Source organism: Phyllostomus hastatus, unplaced genomic scaffold (genome assembly GCF_019186645.2).
Source record: "Phyllostomus hastatus isolate PE091 unplaced genomic scaffold, TTU_PhHast_1.1 phas_contig_80, whole genome shotgun sequence".
Taxonomy (NCBI): Eukaryota; Metazoa; Chordata; class Mammalia; order Chiroptera; family Phyllostomidae; genus Phyllostomus; species Phyllostomus hastatus.
The window spans coordinates 19,712,017-19,737,745 of NW_025333960.1; the positions used below are offsets into that span (position 1 = coordinate 19,712,017).

A 25,729-nucleotide genomic window follows, 5' to 3' on the forward strand; every position below is an offset into this window, starting at 1 on the left:
TTTCCCTGTTCTGATAATATCAGATTTCTGTTAGTAAAGCTTAGTTCCAATATTTCAGAGGAAAAAAAATTTTTAGCCATAATCAATTTACTTTAGAAAGAATTCAGATTGTTTCCAGGGGTAGCAAACCACAACTGGCTGCCAGTTTTATAAATGAAGTTTTATGGGAATTCAGCCTCACTCACTTGTTTATATATTGTCTATGGCTGCTTGTTGACACAGCAGAGTCGAGTAGTTGCTGCAGAGACTTGCCTGGCCCCAAGGCCTAAAAATATTTGCTCTGTGACCCTTGAAGAAAAAGTTTGCTAGTTTGGCATGAAGCCAGGGCATGAGAATGGTGATCTGCAGCTGGAGTGGGAGACCTGGGTCCAGGCTGCGGGGTGTGGGGAGGAGTGCTGTGCTACTCTGGAGGTGGGAGGTGACTACAGAAGGAAGGGAAAGCCACTGCCTTGTGAAGCACCAGCAGAAGGCACAAATCTTCAATATAGCCTGTGAGGCCTCAGATGGTGAGAGGAGAGGGGACCATGCCACTCAAGTTGCCAAGCTAGGAACCTTAGGACTGGCAGCGGCAGCTGGCAAACCTCACACCGTGAGGAATGGGACGGACATGCCTTTGGACCATCTGGGGGCTGAGCACTACTATAACCCCAGTGCTCCCCAAAGGTGCATAGGTACCAGATGCTGTCGCTGGTGCTGTACAGCAGGACCAGCAAGGTGACAGCAGCGCATGCAGCAGGTGCAGGCCCAGGGCCTGATGGTGGATGGCATTCTGCACACAGATGACAGCATGCTGGGCACACTCGTCTACCCTGTGGGCTTCTGGAGGAACAGGATGAAGTACATCAAACAGACCACTGCCATCCTGCAGCAGCACTGTGGTGGGGACGTCACAGCCTCTGTGGCAGAGTTGGTGGCACTGTTAGGCATTAGGCCCAAAATGGCACACTTGGCCATGGCTATGTCCTGGGGCACTGTGTTGGGCATCACAATGGACACATTTGTGCACAGGTTGGACATCTGACTTAGGTGGACAAAGAAGGGGAGCAAGTCCTTAGAGGAGACCCATACAGACCTGTCTGCTTCTCCACTCATGCTGCTAAGCCTGAAAGCAATTGCATAAAGCAAAAATGGGGGAGGGGGATATCCTGAGAAGAATTAGTTTAGATTTGCAAATTAACAGTAAACTAAGAACAATAGTTAGTCTGCCATTCTCTGCTTTTACAGAAAAAGGAATAAACTAGGGTCTTATGCCCTTTGTGTTGAAAACCTGTTAAATCTTCATCCAAAGCCTTGATTTTCCAAAAGAGGTGAACTTGGGTGGAATATGGTTGACACCACCTCAGCAACATTCTGAACTAAAGGGACTTGTGACACAAGAACAGCTAGACTGGAGCTAGTTTCATTTATCATCCTTATGAATTGAAGGTGTAGGACCTGGTACTTGGCGACGCAGTGCAAACAGCAGAGGCATTTTCCAACCATTAGCTGTTGGGAACTGAGGATATTCAGACGTGTTTGCATGTCTGATTCTGCAGTCTGCCTGCCCAGGGCTAAATAATGAAATAGCTGTTCTTGGCCTGTCTTCTTCTGAAACACCTTATCTCTTGCTTCTCTAAATGCAGTACATGAGAGAAAATTTTAATAATTTAACTCTTTGTTCTTTAGAAATAACTATTCATATGTTCAAGTAGCTGGCTGCCTGAGTTGTGGGAGGACAGTACCTATTAAAAGAAAAACCTTAGCAGTGATGTATTGTCTTTTTATAGTGAATGACACAAGTAATTTTCTTAAGAAGGTACTTTACATTTAAAATTATTTTGTTCATGATATCATTTCCTGGCAATGTTTTTCTCATTTTTGTAGGAAGGGGAAAAACTAACTTATGACTACTTTTGGCTTCCAATTTATCTAGTTGATTCAAAGAACATAATAGTCCCCCAATATATTTCAACAAAGTATCATGTAGAAGTGAGACTGGAACTTCAACTAAAGAGTTTGAGCAAATAATTTTGGCTAAATAAGGTGGTGTGTGACTGTCGATACATAATAATTCAGTAACTTAAAGGATTAAAACATTTTCTTTCATAGTTTCTGTGGCTCAGAAATTCAGGAAGGGCTTGGCTGGATGGTTTTGTCTCAGGGCCTCTCACACAGCTGTAGGCAGGTGGTGGCTGGAGCTGGAACAGCAGAGGGCTAGACAGATGGGGGTGACTTGGCATCTTTCCTCATTCAGTCTCAAGGCTTCTCCATATGATCTTTCCGTGAAGGCTAGTTTAAGCCCTCTCATCACATGGAAAAGGAGATTAAGTTCCCAGAGTGAGAATCCCCAAAGAGCAAGATAGAGATGAATGACAGTTTTATGATCTGGCTTCAGCACTTACATGGTGTCAGAAAGACCTGCTAGGTTCAAAGCAAGACAAACCTGGCCCTCACTATTCAGTGGGAGGAGTGTCAAGATCACATTGTAAGAACAGTGCATGGGATAGGAGATATCGCTGAGACTGTATTTGGAAAAAAACAGTCTGCCCGTTTTACCTATAAGGTAAACCTTGTTAATACTTAGAAACCATTAAAAATGAAACACCAATAAAAACTCCCAATTGCTGCTAACATTTCAACTCACAGAATGTTTTTTGTATCCCTGCTCTGTGTTAAGACTTACAGATGTTGTGATAGAAAGATCAGTAGGATATAGTCTCTGTACTCAAGTATTTTATAGCACAAGTCAGACCCCCAAAAAACATTAGCGACTTAACTGTTACAGAATGCTATGGAAATGCCTAGCACACTGCCTGGCACTTAGAAGTTCTCTCTTTTATCTAGACATTTGACTCTCAAAATGAGAAATAACAAATGTTTAACTATTTAGTAAATATCGAGATGTAATTCTATATTAGGAAGTGTTCCAGGAACTGGAAACAATGAGTAAACAAAACAAAAATACTCACCTCATGGAATTTACATTCTAATAGGGAAGAAACAAGCAAATATCTGGTATCATAGATGATGGTTAGTGCTGGAGAAGTTAAAATACAGTATGGATGCTAGAGCTCCATGGGTTGGAGGAGATGGTAGTTTTTTATAGTGTAACTTCAGTAGGCTTCTGTTTTGCCATATTTATTAGCTAACTGAATATATTTCTGTTTTTAGTAAATTCTGGTGTTTTTTTTTTAAATGTGATTATATAATGGGAAATGTAGTTAATACTAAGAAGATGAATTTACCATTTGGCATGTCCAATATGGAATTGAATTCATTAACAGTACTACCAAGTGTTAATGCAAAAAAATACTTTTTTTTTTTGCTGCCATATTAGAAAAATAAGCAGGTAAGCAAAAGTCTATAGAGGTTTTGATGTCAGCTTTTTTTTAGTACACACTATGTTTTAAACAGTACTTTTTATTCATTATGATATATATTCTATTCTTCCTAGTTTCTTTGATAGTACTCTTTTTGGTTTAGTATAAATTATACATGACCTGATAGGGAAAAAAAGATTTTTAATGTTTGTAATAAAGAATAACAAAAACTAGCATTCTCTTTGCCATAAGTAAAGGACACATAAAGCCACAACATAAAGGTGTTGTGACTGTACAGTAACTACCTACACTTGGGGGTTTGTTCTTGCCTCATGTACATGGGAATTATTTTGTGGCAGTTACTAAAAGTTTCACCTTAGTCTATATAGAAAGCAAAATGCTTGCATGTTTTCCTGAGTCAATGGTCTTTTACGTAGATGGAGAAAGAAAAATGAATGATAGTTTGGAAGATATGTTTGATCGGACAACACATGAAGAATACGAGTCCTGTTTGGCAGATAGCTATCCCCAAGTAGCAGAGGAAGAGGAGGAATTTTCAGCTGCCACAAAGAAACCAAACAGTAAGGCTATTTTCTTACTAATTATGGCTTCTTAGTTACACTGAGTTCAGTAAATTAAGTCATGAGGCTAATTAACAGAGGCTGAATGAGGTATATTTACTATTAAAGTTTCATGTTGCTTGTATAAATTTCTTTTTCACTGGTTTCTTTTTTTTCCAGATTAATAGAAAAATTACAAAAATAGTTTAGAGGGTTCCCTTGTAACTTTCACTCAGTTTCCCCTTATATTAACACCTTATATAACTATGAAATACTCCTCAGGACTTAGAAATTAGCCCTTGCTAGTGTGGCTCAGTAGATTGAGTGCTGGCCTGTGAACCAAACGGTCACTGGTTCAATTCCCAGTCAGGGCACATGCCTGGGTTGAAGGCCAGATCCCCAGTACGGGGGTCATGTGACCACAAATTGATGTTTCTCTCCCTCTCTTCCTCCCTTCTTTTCTCCCTAAAAATAAATAAAATCTTTTTTAAAAGACTTAGAGGTTAATCTTGACTTGATACTATAGATTTCTCTCTAATATATGCATAAAGTTTATAAAATTTTTTAGAAACTTTTTTTAAGCAATAAATTAATGATTATAATAGAGTGAAAAGAGGGTTTTGCAGAAAATTCAGGCTCGTGTCCTGCTGGAATGCTTTACCTTCCCAGACAAAATACTTAATGTAACTATATATTTACCTATATATAACTACATAGATAAAGATTCTATATATATCTACATAGATAAAGATATAGATAAATAGTTACATTAAGTATAGATGTATATAGATAAGTAGATCTTAAGATTTGTTTTATAAGAAGCAGTAGTTTGTACTGTTGGGTAGCAGCCAAAAGAAGCATACTCTAAGAGAAGCTCTAAATTGCAAGTTAATTAAAATTCTCTCTAAATATCTCATTTTCTTCCTGTGAGCAAAACAGTCAAAATTTTTAATGTTGTGCAAAGGTGGGTTTTTTTATGCTGGTTTAAATGAGCATGACTTCTGCTGTGATACAGTCTGTCTTGATTATTTTTTCCTTATGCTTCTATCAGGTTTTTAAAATGACAAGTCTGAGTTCTGAATGAATGAGACCCTAAATGCAGACAAAGAATGGCATGCTTTGCTTGCATGGTCTATGGCAAAAACGTGGTCAAGCAAATTTTGTGATTAAAATCTACAGCTGTTCAATTCACTTTTTTCCTTCAAGAAGAGCCTTTTGCAAGTTGGTTTCACTTCAAAAAAAAAAAAAGATATTCTTTTAAAAGATATAATTAACTTCTCTCTCTCTCTTTTTTTAAGTTACATTTCATCCTGACCAATCCCAAAATTTCTTCTCACTTAGCTTTTGTGACAGTGCTCCACCATTCTTTTGAACTCTGACAGCTTTTTTTTCTAGAGTGTCCCCAATACTCTGGTTTTTTTTCCCTCGCATCATTTTCTCTCATGCTTTTATTAACCACCTTTGAAGTTATGATCCCAAATCTGCACCTCTAGTTTGACTTACCTGATGAATCCCAGTCCTACATTTCTTAGTGTTGCTACTTTTGTGTTTCGTCAACAGCTTAAATTTAACACATCCAAGCCAAGTTCCATTTATGTCCTACCTTTCAGATGTTTTTATTTTGCCTAGTCACTCAAGTGTGTAATACAGGGCTTACTGTTTGTTTATTTCATTTTCTTGACCCTTATATTAAAAAGTTCTACCAAGTCTTTCCATATAGGAAGAAGCAAGTTTGGGGGAGGATATCAAAAGCTCAGTTCTGGGTATGTTAAATTAGCCATTCAAATGGAGTTGTTTAGTAGGCAGTTGATGTTTGTTGAGTTTGGACCAAAAAATCCAGAATACAGAAATGATTTTGAGGGGCAGGTCAACCACAAGTTGGTGCTTAAAGCCGTGAAACTGAGTGAGATCATCAAAGTATGTATTGAATGTAAATATAAAAAGGAAGCATTTTGAGTTCTTACCTCTGAGGTATGGCAACTTTAAAAACAGAGATAAAGAACCAGCAAAGGAAATTGAGAAGCAGCTGCAGCCAGTGACATTGTCATGAGGGAAATGAGAGTATGTGCTGCTGTTCTGGAGCCAAATGGAAAAGATGCTTTCAGCTTCATTCTCTCTTCTGAACCCCAGATTTCAATCCAACTACCTATTTGCCATAAATTCCTTGAACTCAATATATTCAAATTAAAAATCTTTATTTTTCTACCCAAATTTGAGCTTTCCCTGTCTTTTAGGGTCTCATTAAATCCCATTACTATCCTCACATTTACCAAAGATAAAGATGTGATAGTCATCTTTTTCTTTCACCTCACTTTCATGCCCAATCTGATACCCTGGCAGTCCTGTTTCCAAAATGCATTCCATATCCCTTCATCTCTGTAGTCACCACCCTCGTCTACACCACTCCTCTCTCTCCCATCACAGGCCTCCTAATCGGTCTTTTTATACACTTATTTTTCTGCTCTAGTTCAGTCTCTAAAAGAGAATCAAAGGTGATTTATTTTAAATATAAATTGGCTTGTATTATCTTGCTTAAAAACCTTTCAATGGAAAGAAGGTACTTGAATGGCCAATAAGCACATGAGAAAGATGCTCAACGTTATTGGATATCTGGGACAAAGATACCACTTCACACCTGCTGCAGTGGTTAAAAAGACTGGTAATATCTAGCATCAGCAAGGGTGAAAAGCCACTGGAGCTCTCATACACTGCCGGTGGGATTATAAAATTGTACTTTGGAAAACAATTCAGTGGGGTTTTTTAAACAGCTTTATTGAGGATGGCCAGTTTTCTGTCATTTAAGCACACACCTATCATGTGACCCCACAATTCCTCCTGTACATGTTATACACCCAAGGAAAATAAAAAACATGCTCACAGAAAGATGTATTTAGGAATGTTCATAACAGTGCTGTTCACAATAGCTCAAAACTGGAAACAATCCAAAAGTCCATCAGCAGGCAGATAAATAGAAATTGTAGTGTATTTATGAAGAATACGACTTCTCAACAACAAGAGGGGAACTACTAGACTTAGCAACATGAGTGAATCACCAAAATTTATTGAGTTAGAAAAATGCAAAAAATCAAAAGGGATACATATTATATAATCCCATTAATAGAAGTTCTAAAATAGGCATGACTGAACTATGGGGATGAAAATCAAATCAGTGATTGTGGGGAACAAGAAGACATGAGAGAGCATTCTTGTGCAAAACAATGGAATACAAGGAAACTTTCAGGGATGGTGGAAATGTACTTCGTCTTGAAATGTACACTGGAATATACATTTGTCAAAATTTATAGTACACTTAAAATCAGTGTATGTGAATTATACCTCAATAAAGTAGTTTTGTTGTTTTTTTTTCTTTAAAAGTCTTCAGTGGCTTTCTGTTGTATTTAACAATAAAATTCAAATTCAAACTCCTTTTGGTCTCCAGCATCCATTGTGATCTGGCACCTGCCCACCTCTCCATCGTCATCTCTTCCAACATCTCTCTCTCTCTTTGCTGAATCTCAGCCACACTGGCTTTCTCTTAGATGTTATAACTTACAAACATTTTCCTATCTCAGGACCTTTACCTAGAACATTCCACACTCCTACCTCTTCCCATGGCTGTCTTCTTGTTATTCATCTGTTACTTCCCTACATGTTCTTCCTCAGATAAGCCTTTAGCTGTCTGCTTGCTTAATGTTAACACCCTGCTTGCTTAATGTCTGTTTCCCTCACTGCATGTAAAATCCATGAGGACAACAGACCTGGACACTCTCATTCTATACTTCATGTCCAGAACTTAGCATAATGCTTAGTAAATTTTGATTATTTGAACAGGTGATATCAGTTGCCTGTTTGAGTCTAGACAACTTCAGATTCAGGGTCCATGAGCTCTAGTTTTTCTAGTTGTTTTTTGATTTTCTGATAAAATTTTTTAATCTCTATATTTCCTAGTTATAACCTACCTTAAAGACACATAAAAATCAACAGGACTGATAAGTGAAACATTAAAAGGTGTCTTGTTGTTTGGTGTCAAATGATAGAAGAGATCTTTTAAAGTCTAAAATGCTTTTATAAAAGTATATTAGAGACTTTTCCTTTTTTTAGTTTCTCTTCTGTGTGTGTAAAGACTATTATATATAGATTTTAAATCTAAAATACTTTTAGACATACGATTTTTACCTCTTTAGTAGTAATTTTGAGGTGAGATAATTAGCATTCTTGCTCATTATGCAGATGAAAAAGAAAGGGGAAAATAAGTTATTAAAAATTTAAATGAGTTGCCCACAGGTCTAGAGCATGAAACCCAATGAAAATGGAAGTTTTGGTACGTGTCCCTCCTCCCCTATCTTACTCCCCATCCCCACCCCCCAAAAAGCTAATTATTTCTTAGTAATTCTGCATTCAGTTTTTGGTGTGCTGCTTTTGTTTACAGCTCATGGTGATGCACAAGATAAAGTCATACAGAAAGCATTTGTGGAGCCATATTTTAAAAATAATGGAAGGTAAGTTGGTCTTGATAAATACCAGCAATGTGATTGGAAGTGAAACAGCTTTCTTTGTCGGAGCATAGTGCAGTGTTTCTTTACCTTTTGACCCTAACAAAACTGGAACTCAAGCTTTATAAAAGTGGCAAATTTTATAAATAAGGAAATTTTTACCACCACTACATTTTTAAAATAATTGTCATAGTTATTTCCTCTGCTTTATTATAAAAAATATTCTATTGTGAAGTTTATATGAACTTTGGGAATTGTTTAAATTGTGTACTACAACTTTAAGGCTGTAGGTGGTAAGCCTTAGGTTGTGCTTCAGAATTATAAGGATTTTTAAACCTTCAAAGCAAGTTGATTTTGAACCATAATGCCACATTCTGCTAAATTCTGTAACTTTCAATCATGTATTATTCTTTTTAGAAATGAATTAAGGCCTAGTAATTCATTCCCAAGGTTTTTTGTGCTTTTTTTCCCTTTTAAGTTATGATGATGACAAATTGAGTCATTCAATAAGCAAAATTATTCCTTATACTTTTTATTTCTGTCAGTTTTAGAAATCTGACAGACTAAGATACATTTTTATTGATGTCTATAAGACTCTAACAGATAAAAGCAATCATTTTGTGGCTAAATGACTAATTGTTTTTCTTTATTTACCAGTTTTTCAAAGAAATTGTACCCTAGCATCCCAAACGTGACTAGGGTTTTTTTTTATCATTACGAACTCATGGATTTATATGTATTTGATGTGTCAGTCCATTGCAGTTATTGTACTTACTGATACTGAAATTGTCCCATCTTTGCCCACTTGAAGCCTCTTTGAATAGATCCGACTTTAATCATCTTTCACAGCTCCCTTGTTCCTGGTATGATAGATGTCCCTGACACACTTCCCGCCATTGGCCAAGAATCTACCAGGATCTGTCATTTCTCCCAGAGTCCTAGGTTTTTGTTTTTTGATTTTTGTTGTGTTTTTAAGTGAGAACTGGTATTTAGGCCACAGTCTAGCCACTGAGGGTTGCCCATTGCAGCTGCTAGTCATTGTTTCTAGACCTTTTAGGTAGACAGAGTTAGAAATAAAAGTTTCTGTTTTATTTTGTCTTGTAAGGTGAACTACACTTGTTTATACCGATAGCTCCAATTTAAGTTCAGGACTACCGGATTTTTACGTAACTTCCTGTGTCACATCTATACCTGCTTTCCCACCTGAGAATTCCACTTTTTGGTCCCACCCACATCATTCCTCCTTTAACTTTATTCCACAGTACACACACAAAACAGTCTCAGAATAACACAGACTATCGCCAAGCATATGATTTAGGAAAATGGCTTAACACTTTTTGTGTTTTAAAGTTGCTTCAGACAATTATTTTGTATGTGGTTATGCCACCAATTCAGTACCCAGGTTTGTTTTATTTTGCTTTTTATTTTTTAGGAATTGTTTTATATTTAATTCTTTTTGAAATTAGGTAAATTATGTACAAGATACCAGAGGCTACAAAACAAAGTATATTCAAATAAGTCTAACCTCTTATCTGTTAGCTTTACTCTGTTAGCTTCCTATCCCTGAAGGTGGTAATTATTTGTTTAAAATTTATGATCTTCCATCTATTTTTAAAATAAAACCAAGTTTGGTTTTATCAGTATAGATATTTGTAGCCAAACTCTCTCCCCTAGACAAATGGTAGAATGCTATATATGCTTTTCTCTGTTTTGCTATTTTTATTTAAATCACTCATTGTAATATATGGTCCTTTCCTCATTTCCTTTTTTAGTTTCATAGTACTTTATTGACTGTACCATAGTAGTTTATTTCTAGCGATGGACATTTGAGTTGTTCATAGTAATGCTAACATACATAACACTGCAATGAGTAGCCTTTTGCATTTTCTTCTCAAGTTTTCACCTGTGTATCTTTGGGATAGATTCCTAGAAATGAGATTGCAGAGTGATTTCAGGTGTTTTATATTAGGAGTTCACTAACTTTTTTAAAAAGTAGTTTTATTTATTCTGAAACTGTTAGGTATCTGGAGGTACAGGAGGTGGATAAAGATGTAGGGGTGGTAAAAGTCTCCAAGTTCACGTAGTTCCTTTCCCCACTGAGAATACTAGTAAACACTGGGTAGGTGGGTTGTGTCGTGTCAGGGACAAGAAGCTTAGTAACCTGTCAGATGATGTTTCGAGGTCTACTACAGATGCCAGTGTACTAGTTAATTTGCTGCTGTATTACAGCACACATAGAAACAGAATGGATAGTATTCAGAAGAATGGATATGGCCAAATTACATTCTGTGTAAGCTCAAGATTCTATACCTATCTGGAAGAAAATACAGTGGCAGTATTTCTGTGTATCCTTTCTTGTTCTCCCTTTTTAAATTTACAGGTTACTCCAGAGTTTGAAAGTTCTTGAGTTTAGGCACAAAAGGACCTATAACTTCATACACTTTGAACTAGAATAATTAAAGCTTATTTTTTTGTTTGTTTTTGAGAAAAGTGCTTGCCACTCAGAGGCGCTTGTGACCAAAATACCTCAAAGTAGAATATGTGTTACCAGCAAGTCGTTTTTAAAAACTCAGTTTTTGTGAGCAAGATTGTTTAAACTCACCAGGGGTGTTTCTATTATTAATGTATATACATACACCATCACATAACTTTTCATTTACCTATCTTGTCAGTTTGGATTTTTCTGTATTGGGGTTTTTTTTAAGCAGGATACAAGTATAATAATAATTTCAAAAAATGTTATTTGCTTCCATGGGATTTTCTTTCCAGAGTACTCCACACCTTTTTGATCCATACCTCAGTGGTTTTGACCCTTCCGAGGTTTCCAATGCTTCACAATAGGATCTGATCCATTTGAGGACAAATATAAATGATAATTTTGCCTAGTATTTTGAAGAAGGTAGGGTAGATGGGAGCAGCATAACAGATTTTTAGAGCAAATGACATACAAATAGAAACTGTTCTTTGGCAGGGAGTAGATTAGCCCTGAAATATGGGTTCTTAGCTCTAGAAAGCCAGGTTAACAGAAGCAGTAGTCTCTTTCTTAGTTATGTTATAGAATACTAATTCCTGAGTCTAATAATATAGTATTTTTTTTAATTAGGCTATTTTATATTTTATCTCCTAATCTAATTATTTTTAGCCAGAGGCAAAAAAAGGAAGCAGTGGTTCATCTTTTTCAGAGAAAAACATCCATAAAAATACTTCATGTTCACGTATAGCAGGCACTTAATAAATATATAGTGAAGAATGAATAAAGAAATATTTGTTTTTCTAACATACTGAATAAGCATTTCAAATAAAATGAATGAATGTTTTGGGATTATTTTTTCCCGTGGGCTCTCACCTTTGTTAATTTAAAACCTGAATCAAATATCTTTATAGTAACAAATAGATTACCAGTAATTTTAAATTTAATTCATCTTTTCCCCAGAGAGACTGGCTTACAAAATTTTCCTCATATTGAGGTGGTTCGGAAAAAAGAAGAGAGAAGAAAATTGCTTGGACACACATGTAAGGAATGTGAAATTGTAAGTACTATTATCGGTACTGTTCAGTTGGGGTATTTTACAGTATGGCTTTATAGAGCATGAATGCATTATTTAAAAATCATAGATACAAATTACATTTGTATCAAGAAACCTAGTTTAAGCAAGGAATAACAGAGTAAATAATAAAGAGTATAGTGGCTGGGACCAGAGAGACATAAACATGAAAACGAAAGCCCTTAATTTCTCTTACATTTTTACTAGTGAATCTGGAGTCTAAGAACAAGTTCGTATTACCACTTGAAGACATTTGTGCCATTTTCCTTTTCTGTATTTATTTGTTTTTGTTTTGTTTTGTCTTAAAATTTTCCCTTGGGTTACATTGTAGCAAAGGCTCTTATGTATTTACTTGGGGCAGGGGGTGGATTTTAATATCCCAACAGGAAACTTTATAAAATTTATTATTCACACCAATACTCTGGAAATGAGATATGCTTATAATTGGGTTTTTTTTTTCTCTAAATAACAGATACAGCCATAAGCTCTTCCTCCCCCATTTTCCTTTCTAAACAAAATGTAATGAATAGACTCTACTACTTCATCCTTAGAACACAATTATATTTTTCTTTCGTACAGTGGCTGTTTTGGATAGTACAGTTATAATATGTAGATAGTACTAATTATCCTATTACTAAATAGTTTCATAAATAGACAGGTTCTGTGTTTTCTTGAAACATGCCATTTTTGTTTCTTGCCCTGTTACTCACTAGCTATCAGATGTCAGCTTTCAACAACTTCCTTCCTCTTTCAAATTTCCTTTTTAACAACTCTGGGCTAGAAATTTTTATAACCAAGCACATAAAATTATATGTGGCCCTGGCTGGTATGGGTCAGTGGATTGAGTGCCTGCCTGCGAACCAAAGGGTCGCCAGTTTGATTCCCGGTCAGGGCACATGCTGCCTGGGTTGCAGACCAGGTCCCCAGGGGGGACGTGCAAGAGGCAACCACACATTGATGTTTCTCTCCCTCTCCTTGTCCCCTCCTTCTCCCCTTTCTAAAAATAAATAAAATCTATCCCTGGCTGGCATAGCTCAGTGGATTGAGTGCGGGCTGCGAACCAAAGCATCGCAGGTTCGATTCCCAGTCAGGGCACATGCCTGTGTTGCAGGCCACAGCCCCCAGCAACCATACATTGATGTTTCTCTCTCTCTTTCTCCCTCCCTTCCCATTCTAAAAATAAATAAAATCTTTAAAAAAAAAAAAAAAATAAAATCTTTTTAAAATTGTAATATATATATATTTTTTAAATCTCTTTTGCTAGAAACACTATTAATTGCTTTCCTTCTCTCAGGATTAATTTCCTGTGCTATCTGTTTTATAGTCTCTGAAAAACATTGTTTCATGCATTTTATTCCATTGTTTTAGTTTAAGGTAAGAGGGTAAATCTACTCCTCATGACCACAGGTAAAAGTGTCAGTCCCATGCGTTTAAATGTTCCCTATAAGCTTACAGTTCCTAAATGTATCCCATCACCTGTTCCTCGTGTGGAATATGTAATACACATGTGGATATGTCATAGTCATCTCACATTTCACATGTTCAAAAGCAAATACTCAATTTCTACTTCCAATTCCCAAACCTCACCTCTTGTCTACTATATGCCCATCCTTCTAGTTGTTTAAAACATATATCTTATGTTTTAAGAGTAGTTAGCCTTTACTCTTTCTCTCATGGCTCAATAACTAATCTATCAGCAAATCCCACTGATTGTGCCTTTGATAGATATCCTGTTTTCAGTCATTTGTCTCCACCACTAACCCCTGGACCAAGGTATCATGTTTAGTCTGAACTATTGGAAAAGCTGCTAAAGTGCCTTCCATGTATCTGTTTGTATTTTTATTAATAAACTACTTTTTAGAACAGTTGTAGGTTCACAGTAAAACTGAGTATTAAGTACAGAGAGTTCCATATACCCCCATCCCCATTCCCCTTTTCTTTTCATTCTTCCTCTCTAGGGTGCACTTCTCACACAGCAAGGAATGGATTTCTTTCCTAATGATCTTTTTAGAGTAAAGATTAAATCATGTCACTCCTCTATCCAGAATGCTTAAGTGTCTTCTCATCTCACTAATAAATAGAATCTAAAGCCCTTATCAAGGACAGTAAACTCTGGTATCCCACTTTTTCTGACTTCATTTTCTACCTCTCTCCCACTTGCTTACTGTGTTAAAACCACACAGGCCTACATTGTATCTGAGTATGTTGTAATTGGGTGATAGTGTTTCTCAAACATTGATCGATAACTGTGATTGTCGAAGGGCAGCCCATCCCACTTCCCAGGCTAAAGTAACAAAGGCAATGAGGATAATGAAAAAATACCCCCCAAAAAGTTATTTTGGAGATACTCAAAAAGCCTTTAATTAAACTGTATAAAAGAAAAATGTATGAAAAACCTCTACTTCAAACTTAATTTTTGTTCTAAGTCTGCCACTTTCAATAAGTGATATCTGGTAAATTATCCTTGGATTTTTAGTTTCTCAAATATAAAATGAACTTAGCTAGATTATGTGATCCTTGGTGTTCTAAACCTCACAGTACTGCTTTGTTTTCTTTAGATCTAGAGCTTGAAGACCTGTACAGTTTGCACATATATAAGTTTTATCCTTGCGTGCATGAAGTTCAGGGTCTTTATGATTGCAGTTACAAAAAATTGCATGCCTTTGATCTAATTGAAAAGTGCAGTTTAAGGGTAAAGCTATGAAGCCTGTAGCATTCAGAGCCTTTAAACTTGTGTTTTAAAAAACTGTAGGGATAGGAAAATTACTTAAACATACATTATATCCAAATAACAATTGAGAAAGTGCTATTCAAAGTGCAGGCCTCTGCATTTCTGTCACTGGTCTGACGGAGGGGAAGAGTTTGCACCAATAAATCAGCTGTATCACTAGGCTCATTGTAAAGTTCAGCTGGCATTTTTTTCCATTGTAAGACTTTATTGATCAAGGAGGCCGGTATGTTGATTTACATTGTAACACAATCTCCTTTTCTCATTTGTGAAGCAAGCATTTCACAGACCAGCACTAACTACTATTAGTAAGTAATTGATATTACTTATCATCAGGGAGTATTAAGTTTCCTTAGCATCCCTAATTTTTCAATAAGTAGATTTCTTAGCTTCAAGTTTATAATCAATAAGCATAACACTCCATTTATTATCCCTAAGTGAAAAACTTACCAGTTTTTATTATTAGTATTATGCAGACATTCCAGTAGAAGAAAGAGAAAAGAAGTTGGCTTCCTGTTCAAGACACCGATTCCGCTACATTCCACCCAACACACCAGAGAACTTCTGGGAAGTTGGTTTTCCTTCCACTCAGACTTGTGTGGAAAGAGGTGAGAGTACAGATTATAACATTTTCAAATTACTTTTTTAAATACAGTTATGCCCAAGTCTGACTTTTTCTCCATGGTTCTCCTTACCGGGGGTTATAGTTTTATGACATAAAAACAAATTCCTAAAGATAAAAGGCTTACCTCCAACTCTTAATTTCATTAGAATCAGGAATTGTTTATAATGACTTCAGCATGATTGTGTATGCATGATCCTGGTTTACCATCCAAATTTGAGAAAGCAGTTACTCTTTCATGCTATTATCAAAATGACTTTTAATAAAGTAAATAGTTTTATACAAGTTGCCAGCAAAGTTTTATCTTTTTAAAACAACTATGAATTTAAGATTTTAAAACCTCACCAGAATGCTGGTTATTTTTAAACCATTTATGAGTAAAAAAAGACCTTTGTTTGCTTAGAAAATTGTTGACATGCAACTAGCTCTTTCAGATATGACACTTATATTTAATATATTTTGAGAATGTATGTAACTTGAGTGTTTCATATATTTAGTGGTAAGATAGTTTTCCCAAAAGAATGCAGTCTTTGACAGCCATTACTGTATTTACACTTTCTCCATTAACAAGCCAAATTAAGTCCTCTTTGACATGATGTCTCTGCCTGGTCCTCATACAAAATTAGGCAGTCTGGATGTGAGCCTGTGTTTGCACTGCTAATATGGCCTAGGGGTATGGTTGGAGCACAGTTCTCTCCTGCAGACCACACGATTTTACACACCTGAGGAGAATCGAATAGTCTGGAGAGTGTAGGGGCATGTCATCTAATGAAATAGCTACTACAAAAAGTCTTTTTGATAAGCACCTGGAATTTATTGTAATAATAAAGCTTTGTGTTTAGCCATTGTCCCCACTGCAGCCTGTGGGAGGCAGATTAGGAACGTGCTTAAGAACTCTGGTTCTGGAGTTAGACAGATCTTGGGCAAAGTCCCAGCTCTTCCACTTCATAGGTTTGGGAACTTGAGTGATTTAACTTCACTGGGTCTCCATTACCTCATCTGTGAAATAGGTATAGTGGAAGCTCCTTCAAAGGAATGTGTTGTCTGAGATAATGTAGATGATACATTTCCTAAATGTTTGTTGCTACTATTGTTAGTGTCAATGAGGAAAGTGATGCTAAGTAGTGACATCACTGGTCAGCATCACTCAGCTAATAGAAGAATCATGTAAACTTATAAGTCATTAAGTAAGACAATGTCTACTGGATATGTACTGAAAGAAATTTATGTTGCAAATACAGTCTTCTCAATTTCTAATTTGTTTTTAAGGTTACATTAAAGAAGATTCTGATCCTTGTCCTCGTCCAAAGCGGCGGCAGCCTTACAATGCAATCTTTTCTCCAAAAGGCAAGGAGCAGAAGACCTAGATGTTGAAGCAAAAACATGATAGAGAACAATTTCTTCTTTTTGGTTATTTATAGCTAATGGTGATATTAAACACTGATTTTTTTAATCTTCTGTAAAATGATTTATAAGTCATTTTTCTGTTCAGCACACTTTTAAACCCCATTTCCCCACCACACAACTATATGGATAAGTTTTTTTGTGTATTTTCATACTTTTGCACCTTTAAACAATAAGGTACTTTCATTTTTTCACTCTTAAGAGTTGTTTGCTATTACTTAATTACAGTTTTGAAAATATGATAATTATAGTCTGTGATTTGTTACCTTTCAGATCTTTTCTGTCTTCCATTGTTAGTACATTCAGCAGTGATTTTGTGTTAATCATTACAAATTTTCATTCTCTTCATCAGTTACTCTTCTGCAGGTCATTCCAATGTCTGAATGTCTGACATTTAAGTCATTTTTTTAAAAAGGCTAAATTTTAATAGTCATTTTAACTTTCCAGTGTTTTTCTTTTGTCACTTGAAATGAAGTACTACTGTATAGTATGTTCCTTTTGAAGTGACCACAAATATCAACTCTTTTTCCTTTTGCATATAACATAAATTAACATCATCCTCTGATCTGATGCTAATATTTTAGTTTCTCACATGGTTTCTTTTCATTACACTTTTTTTTCTGGTACAATTTTCAAGCTGAATTTGTTGAGTTCTCTGCCCACATGTTCAAGTTCAGTTTATTATTTCTCTGGATTGACTAATGTTCTGAACTTCCAGTTTGACAACAAAATAGATTTCTCTATTTAGGAACTTGCTGCTACTCTTGGACCTAGTGTCTGAGTTATTAAGATGACCGAACACATTTGTGTCACCTTTTCCTAGTGGCATTTTGTTTCTCTTTGTCTTTTTTGTGTATCCCTTTAATTCATATCTTCTTGATAGTTTACCGTACTTTGCCATGTATATTGTGCACTTTTTTGCCCAAATTTTTTGGAGGGAAACAAGGATGTGCACTATACATAGGTAGTGCCTAAAATACCTCGTATCTTGTTCCTGTGTTTTGTAATTATTTGTTGCATAAAATTTCTTGTACTGTAATATGTTAAAAATAAATGCTAAAATTCCTTTATAATACAAAAAACAAGTATCTAAATATAAATAAATCATTAAATTAAAAGATTAAAATGAAAGGGTTTTTTTCCTGAAAGTTTGGGCCAGAAACATGGGCACACATTATATGTGGCAAAATACGGAACATAAGGAGGACTGGACAAGACACTGAATGGAATACCTCACTCAAATCTAAGTAATCTTGCAGGTAACAGTCTTCTCAGAGGTCCTAAATACCTCTTTGCTCAGTCTTGCCCATTGATCAAGGTTCTCGTGTGAGTAAATGGCATCAGGTGTGTTCCCACAGAGAAGACAGGAAAAGAAGGTCACGTGTGTTGAGTACCTACTATATGTCAGATCCCCTGTGTACATCGTTTGGCTCTGAATGTGATTCTGAGTTTTTTATCACCCTATCATAACTTCTATTCAGCACTTTTCTTTCCTTCCCAAATTGTTCATCTGTCCTGTTTGATTTTTTTTCTCTGCTGGCCGTTACTTAATCTCGCCCAAAATAAGAGAAACTATTCATTGGTCACATAATCTATGCCAGGAACTGTATTATGCTCTAATAACTGAGAGATGAAATTAGAGCCTATTTTTGCCTGATTCCAGAATTAGATCTTGTATCTGCAATTGGCAAGTGCTTCTAAAAACCAGGAATCTGAGAAATACTTGGATTTGAATAGGTTACCACCAGGTTGTGCAGCCAGAGCTCCAGTGGATTCTACTATTTTAAAAGCATCCAGAGCAGACACAGCAAGAGATTATTTATCTGAGAGTAGCTTGACAAGTTAGCAGTCTAGCCCTTTATAATTAGCATTATCATTTTATCCTCAGTCACCTTGTATAAGGTTGTGTAAGCTGAGACCTCTCTCCCTTTTTATCTGCTACTGACTAGCTCTACCTTTAAGTAAAGACATGAAATACTTTTTAAAAACACTTGAGTCAGAAGGATGCATTTAAATGCAAAACTGGAGTATAGGACAGATTGCGCACTTTCAAACTTTTCTTTAAAGGATAATGTATATATGCCCTGGCTAGGTGGCTCAGTTGGTTGGAGCATCATTGTGTACACCAAAAGGTTGCAGGTTCAATTCCTTGTTAGGGCACTTACTTAAGTTTTGGGTTCATTCCCCAGTCAAAGCACAAATGGGAGCCAGCCAATTGATGTTTCTCTTTTTCTCTCCTTCCCCTCTCCTTTCCTGTCTCAAAAAAAAAAAGAAAAGAAATCAATAAAAACGTATCCTCAGATGAGGGCTTTCAAATAAAGATAATGTATATAAAAAGGCTTTTGTTAATTTGTAAAGCATTATACATTAGATAATTTCATACCAATACATGTCAATCACTGTGTGTGTATGTATGTATGTATATAGTTTCAGGTTGTCTGTGAGCTTTTTAAAGTTGAAGACTTCTGACTTAAGCTTTGAAAACATGCAGAACCTATGTGTTAGCATTTAGCAATTGAGTAACACCTTCCTGCCTTTAAACAAGCAGTTATTTTGTTTGATTAAACCGTTTGAAACCTAAGATTGTCAAAGGCAGCAGTTTGAGTTAATCATGGATGCCTGGATGTATGATGAAGACCTAATATGCTACAGCAAGAGAGCAAATGAAGCAGAATATTCCCTAACACCTTTCATGTAGTGAAAAATTTTCCCAAAGCCCAACTGAAAAGGGTGCTCTTGGTAGACTTAACATATTAATAACTCAATTTAAACTGCATCCGCATATGTATGTAAAAATGCATAGAGAACATTCTTAGGTCCTTTAAATGATATAACTAAAAGACTGCAAAGATTCCTCCCCAGTAGCCTTTAATTCATAATTAAGTTATTAAAAAAAGGAATAGTGTTACATAAACCAGATACTAATACTTTTATTTAACAAACATTAATCAAGCACTTTAGCAGGCTCAATACTAAGTATAGTATCAGACTGTGGCAAAATTTGACTAATTTTCTTCTAAGGAGCAAGCTTTTAAACATTTAAGAATCTTACTCTTGTTATCTCTGACATCTTAACATATCAAGTATGAATTTTATTTTGAAAACTGCCACTTTAGAAATAAGCATTGACATATATGTCAGACTTTACCATCCAGCTGTCTATTTTCAACAGTTCTAGCAGTTCAAGCGACATCTCAATCTTTGCTGAGTTGATGCTGTTAGAATGGTTCTTTGGAGAACTGAAGTGTCCTTACACTTGAGTCCTGTAGCATGCCCTTAAGCAGTGATGTGCTATCACCAGCAGAGGCCAGGAGAGAGCTATTTTTGGAGACAAATCCGTGGAAACTAAAGGCCGAATGGGACTATCAAAAGAAAATTTCTAGGATAAATAGATGAGTTGGGAGCCTTTAGTACAGTCATGAGAGCTTGAAAGCTACAGGGCAAAAAGCAAGCTTTCAATGTAGCGCTAGTTGGAATAAAACAAATGGCAGAAGCAAAAATATCAACAAACATGCCACATGCTAGGCGCTTAGGGATACAGATAGATATGTGAGATCCTGGTATTACCCTAAGAGGCCAAAGAGGCTTAGACTGAGTACAAAGGAATATTAAGAATGATGAGAACCTGAACTGTGTGTTAGGGTGAGTTATCCCAGGGAAGCAGAGGAGGAGACAATGCAGTCTGCATTGGGAGACTGACCTGAACATGGAAACAAATGCCAGGAGTCAGAAGAGGCCTAGATTATTTGGTTCTAGGCCTTCACAAAAGAAGAAAGCCTGAAGAGAGAGTGACTTGCAAGGTCCCAGTGGGCTGGAACTAGAATGTCGTCTGGAACCTCAGTCTGCTGAAGGGGAAAACCCTTCCTGGGACCCAGGAAGCACATACAGGTTTGTGTTCATAGTGAGGCAGTGAAGCTGTATCTTAAAGGCAACACTAAAGAATTTACACTTGAGGCTTTAGGCCTTCAAACCATTAGCAGACTCCTTTATTCAAATCCTACACAGAACCCCAATGAACACTGATGTTTTAAAGATGTTTATTTCAAGCATTCAAATTTATCACTTTATTAATCCAATCAGTAAGACTGGATAAATAACAAGGTTGTGAAATGGGTCTTGAATGGCAGGTTACAGCACCTCAACATCCATGATAGCCCAAGTGTTTGCTGCACCCCAGACCAATTATATCAGTGTTTGGGGACAAGTTCCAGGCATCAGTATTTTTTTAAAAGCCCCTTAGGTGATTCAAGTATGCAGCCAACTTTGAGAACCACTGCCCTAACTCACTTACAGGCTAGTTTAGTGGTGTTCAAACAAGTTTACATCAAAATCCCCTGGGAAGCTGATTTAAACCACATACGGGCTTTACCTCAAAGTGGGCAGGGTCCCAAAATTGACATTTTTCATGTGTTTCCAGTGGATGCTAATGCTGCTGGTACAAGGACCACCAGTACCTTATAGAAGCCCCTCAGATGCTTGATAAATAGAGATCCTCAGGCTCCCTCTATATTTTGATTCAGGCATACTCTGCAATATTTTTAAAGTTATCAGAAGATCATTAGTATAAGACAAATCAAAGAAATGCTTAAAAGGATCAACTAATTAGCAAAATGTTAAGTTTTCAGGCACCTGTTGGCTGAAAATATTTTGAGTTGTATAGTAATGTATTAACTTAGAAATAATTATTAGACAGCAACATACAGTTGACTGTCTATCACATGTTTGGACTGATAAATGTACACCCAGCCTTCCATATCCCCAGGTTTTGCATCCTCAGATTGAAGTAACTTCATCTTGAAAAAGTATTTTCCACCCATGACTAGGCATCTGTGGATGCCGAGGGCTTCTTGTGTGCATTGTTCTGCCCCATTTTATGTAAGGGACTTGGAGCCATCTGCAGACTTTGGTATCTGCAAGGTGTCCTGGAACCCATCCCTCATGGATACTGAGGGACAACTGAAGTTTTGGGGAGACTAAAGGTTATATGCAGATTTTTTCCTGTACAAGGGTTCAGTGTCCCAAACCCCCACATTGTTCAAGGGTCAACTGCTTATATGATTATTGGAGTAGGTGAGCATAGGTAGTCAAGCATCAAATTGGATTAGACTTAGTTGGCAAAACTGGGAGGCATGCTTCCTGACTTCTAATTCTTGTTCTTGAAATAGTTTCTTGAGCAGCATTGAATCATCTCTGTCACAGGGCCCTTTACACTGTGCACATTATCCTGTAATCAAACACCCTCCCCTCCAGTGTGCACACCCTCTCCTATGGATCTGCAGCTGCTCTGAGTGTGGGTCAGGCCAATGACTGGGGTACCATGCTGGGCCATCAGTGTGCCTGGCACCTGTGCATGGAACAGCACTTAGCAGCTCACTCAATCCACAATTCAAGGTAGTTTCATGTGTGGATTCATTACATTCACCACAAGAGCCTTGCAGAAGGTGCAATCAGCAAAGATACTCAGAGCCCAGCACAGCACCTTAAATACAGAAAGCTTTCATATATGATTGTTGAATTAATGAGTACTAGAACCAGGAAAACGTAATTGACTAGGTTTTGCCTACACTACACTGTGTTACCTTGAGTCAAGTCTCTGCCTTTTGGGGCTTTAGGTTCCTCATCTGTAAACTGAAGGGAGTGGACAATATGACCTTTGAGGTCCCACCTGGCTTCATCAGCTTCTCAGAATTAGATGGTTAGTACCTTCCAGGAGGGAAGACTGCAGAGTGGTTAAAAGCACGGAAAGCCAAGCAGACCAAGCAGGAGTTCCTACTCCATCACTTGGATTGTGACCTGGACAGTGCACTCAAATTCTCCGAGCTTTCTGCAACCTCCCAGCAACAAGGTGGTTATGAGGATTGAGTGAGATGCTACAGGAGCTTATTACAATGCCTGGTATGTTCTAACAGTTCAGCCATGGTAGCTGTCATCATTACTGTCAATATTGCAGAGATGGTGGTGACGAGTCAGAAACAAAGCTTATAGAAGTCAGAATTTGAGTTGGGTCTTGAAGACCAGGTAAGATTTAGAGAGACGTATGTATAAAGGGAAAGGGCCATATGAACCAAGGCCTGGAGGCAGAAAAACAAGAGGGTGTTGCAGGCTCTGGTGGGGGCTGCAAGGAGAAGATAGGGCTGGATAGGAAAGTCCAGTAGGCAAGTCAGAGCCAGGACATGCAGGGTGCTTAAGCCAGGATCACTAAGGAACGCTGCACAGAGGCAACTCCATGAGACCAATACTCTAAGCCCCTGGATCCCCCCTACTTCCTCAATATTCAGACTCTGGAAGAGGGATATAGAGCAGGTGTCTGTCACTTCTAGGCCGTAGAGTTATTTCAAATGCTGTAAATTTTAAAGAGTGAATTTAATTCCATAAATTTTATTCTATAGATATATTAATTGTTTGGGTCTGCCCTGTCTGGTCTCAGGAAGCTGTAACCCCCTGAGACTTGGGCTGAATGAGGAGCCTCCGAACCAGGAGCCACTAAGGAGACAAAACATTTCCCTGGCATGAACGATGCCTATTCTGTGTCTGGCCTCCTATGCTTGATCAGTTAGCCAATGACGGGTAAGATTTCCCACAGGGGGAATCGCCTAAGACAGGCATGATCACGTGGAGGCCCCAGGGAAGAGACTCAGGGGGCTGTGGAAATGAAGGGGTGATGGACATCAACCCCTGCCCCCTCAGCTTTGTCAAAGCCTGAGTCCTTGTTCTTAGTTGTGAGAAATCCAAGTCTCCTGGCTGCCTTTGTCTCCTCTGCCCAACTCAGGCCTGTGGAAATAACAGTGGTGGTGCAGTCCAGACCAGGGTTGGCGGACTCCCAGGGTAATCAGGCCTGGGACATAGAACATGCAAGATCCTGTGAGATCTGCTTGCTGGAGGATGCTATTGAATTAGAATATGAAGGCATAGGCAGGAAACGAGACTAGCCTGTTAGATCCTGTAGTCCTTTTAAGTGATAAAACCCCAAACTCTGCCCAGAATCCCAGCAGGAGTTCTGTCAGACCCTTTGAAAACTACCTATTCCTTTTGATCTTCCCTGCCAGACTGTAATCCACAAACTGTGTCTGTATTCTTAATAAAAGCCTATTCAGGCAGGGGCTTGGGACGCTCTCCACTAGAGAGAGTGGCTGTTTCGTTCCTATTTCCCCACAGGACTCGGTTGTCCCTGTGTATGTTTTTCTCATGTTTCAACAAGCATCCACAGCAGGGATGGGTACTGCTGGCCAGTATCCTCTACAATTGACCACTACTTATTTGCTCATAAAGAGCAGACTAGAGGTAGACGTGGAAAAGGTTTCCTAAGCCCAAATGAAAACCAAAAGACCAAATTAGTACTTTTAGAAGAACTCCCACAGAGGGATTTTGCAAAAGGTGTACAACCTTGTTTTATAATTCAAAGCTTGAAAGAGAAGCCAGCGTGACTGTCCACAGTTGCAGCCTGCAGAACACTGATAGCTCCACAGGTAGGTGTGCATTTCAGGTACAAGGTGTCTGCTCTGTCCCCCCACTTACCTTCCTGGGCACCCCATTTGATCCAGACAAGAGGAGTAGCCAGGTTAACCTGACACAGCTGCTGAATTATCCAAAGATGTCCCTGGCACACCCCTTCCTCTCTCTGTGTGTAGAAAACAAGTGAAAGCCTCCTTAGCCACAAAAACAGTTCAGTGGGGTGGCATGGGAAGGAGACTTGCCCCCAGAAATATTAAAACATGACTGACCTAATGACTGACCTAAGTAATGTTTGAACATCAAGGGGGGAGAGTGTAGAAATGTTATAAATGCAATCACCCCTGAAGTTATGTAAACAGAGATGTACATCTTGGTGCTATATGCTTTTTAACAATATAAGCATTGAGTATTTTCATTCATTAGAAACTGAAATTAAAAACTATAGCCTTCATCTCACAAGGAGATAAACCACTGTGGGGTGGCTCTGATTCCCTCCTTCAATCATCTAACCATCTAATTCTTCTGACTTTGTCTCAGCTGAGAAGCACCGCCACTTGCCTGTGACCCTAACCTACAACGTTCCCTATCACAGAAGTATTTGTTTATGTTAAGGAGTCTTCTGTTAAAATGTGGACACACTTACCTACCACACTGACCACTTCGATGGTCATTCTCAACTGGGCAGCAATTCATTTCCCAGGTAACCAGCTGGCATGTTGAAAAAGGAGAACAGGGTCTTGGGGAAGGGTTTCTGTAATAAAGTGAAATGTTGAAAAAAGGAGAGAACAGTCCAAGGCACAAAGTACTCCCCATGGGTTGGAGAGACCAGGCATTGCCCAGGAAAGACAGCAGAGTGGAGTCTATAGGGCATCTCAGAGTTTGTCCCTTTGGGTTCCCAGAGCTGCACGTACCTGGAATGAGCATAGCAAGGGTGGTGGTTGACTTGCTCTTCTGTATGTGTTCTTTCACTATGCTGCATAGTCAGGGCCCCTCTGGAGTGGCCTTGGACAACAGGAAGCCCAGGGACCTGAGATGCTGGGAAGAAGATACTCAAGTATCCTAGAAAGAGGCAGGAGGGTGCCACAGTGGTTCCCACAGGCTCCTAGTTTTGGTCTCTTCTGGTGGAAATTGTGCTCATCGGTGGAGAGCTTTAAATAGAAATGCCCCAGCTGCACCAACCCTGGTAGACATGGTGCTAAAAAAAGTCTGAATAGCTCTACCTTTACTGGAATTTTGTACAAGATGGTCTGTAGACCCAGTGGGGTCCCTTGACATCATTTGCATAATAATATTAAGGCATCATTTGCCTTCCCCTCTGTGTTGACATTTTCACCAATAGCATAAAGCAACTCTAGATAAAACTGGTGTCTTTTTTCTTTTTTTTCTTTTTATATTTTATTGATTATGCTACTACAGTTGTCCCATTTCACTCCCCTCCACCCTGCCCACCCCTTCCCACCCACATTCCCCCTCTTTAGTTCATGTCCATATGTCACACTTATAAGTTCTTTAGCTTCTACATTTCCCATACTATTCTTACCCTCCCCCTGTCTATTTTTTACCTACCATCTACGCTACTTATTCTCTGTACCTTTCCGCCCTCTCTCCCTGTCCCACTCCCCTGTT

The 25,729-nt window shown here is 37.9% G+C and overlaps 1 protein-coding gene and 1 pseudogene across 13 annotated transcripts in view; both read left to right on the forward strand.

Moving 5' to 3' along the window:
• The window catches only part of RBBP8 (RB binding protein 8, endonuclease), a 102,478-nt gene extending 83,857 nt beyond the window's left edge, over positions 1 to 18,621 (forward strand). For all 13 annotated transcript variants that reach the window (XM_045850021.1, XM_045850029.1, XM_045850032.1 and 10 more), the window contains 5 exons: positions 3,737 to 3,880; positions 8,289 to 8,358; positions 11,786 to 11,882; positions 15,092 to 15,233; positions 16,517 to 18,621. In XM_045850021.1, coding sequence (XP_045705977.1) covers positions 3,737 to 3,880; positions 8,289 to 8,358; positions 11,786 to 11,882; positions 15,092 to 15,233; positions 16,517 to 16,614 — 551 coding nt within the window. In that variant the 3' untranslated portion in view covers positions 16,615 to 18,621. The remainder of the gene's footprint in view (positions 1 to 3,736; positions 3,881 to 8,288; positions 8,359 to 11,785; positions 11,883 to 15,091; positions 15,234 to 16,516) is intronic.
• LOC123826300 lies at positions 335 to 1,120 on the forward strand (annotated as a pseudogene).
• Positions 18,622 to 25,729: the final 7,108 nt, after the last annotated feature.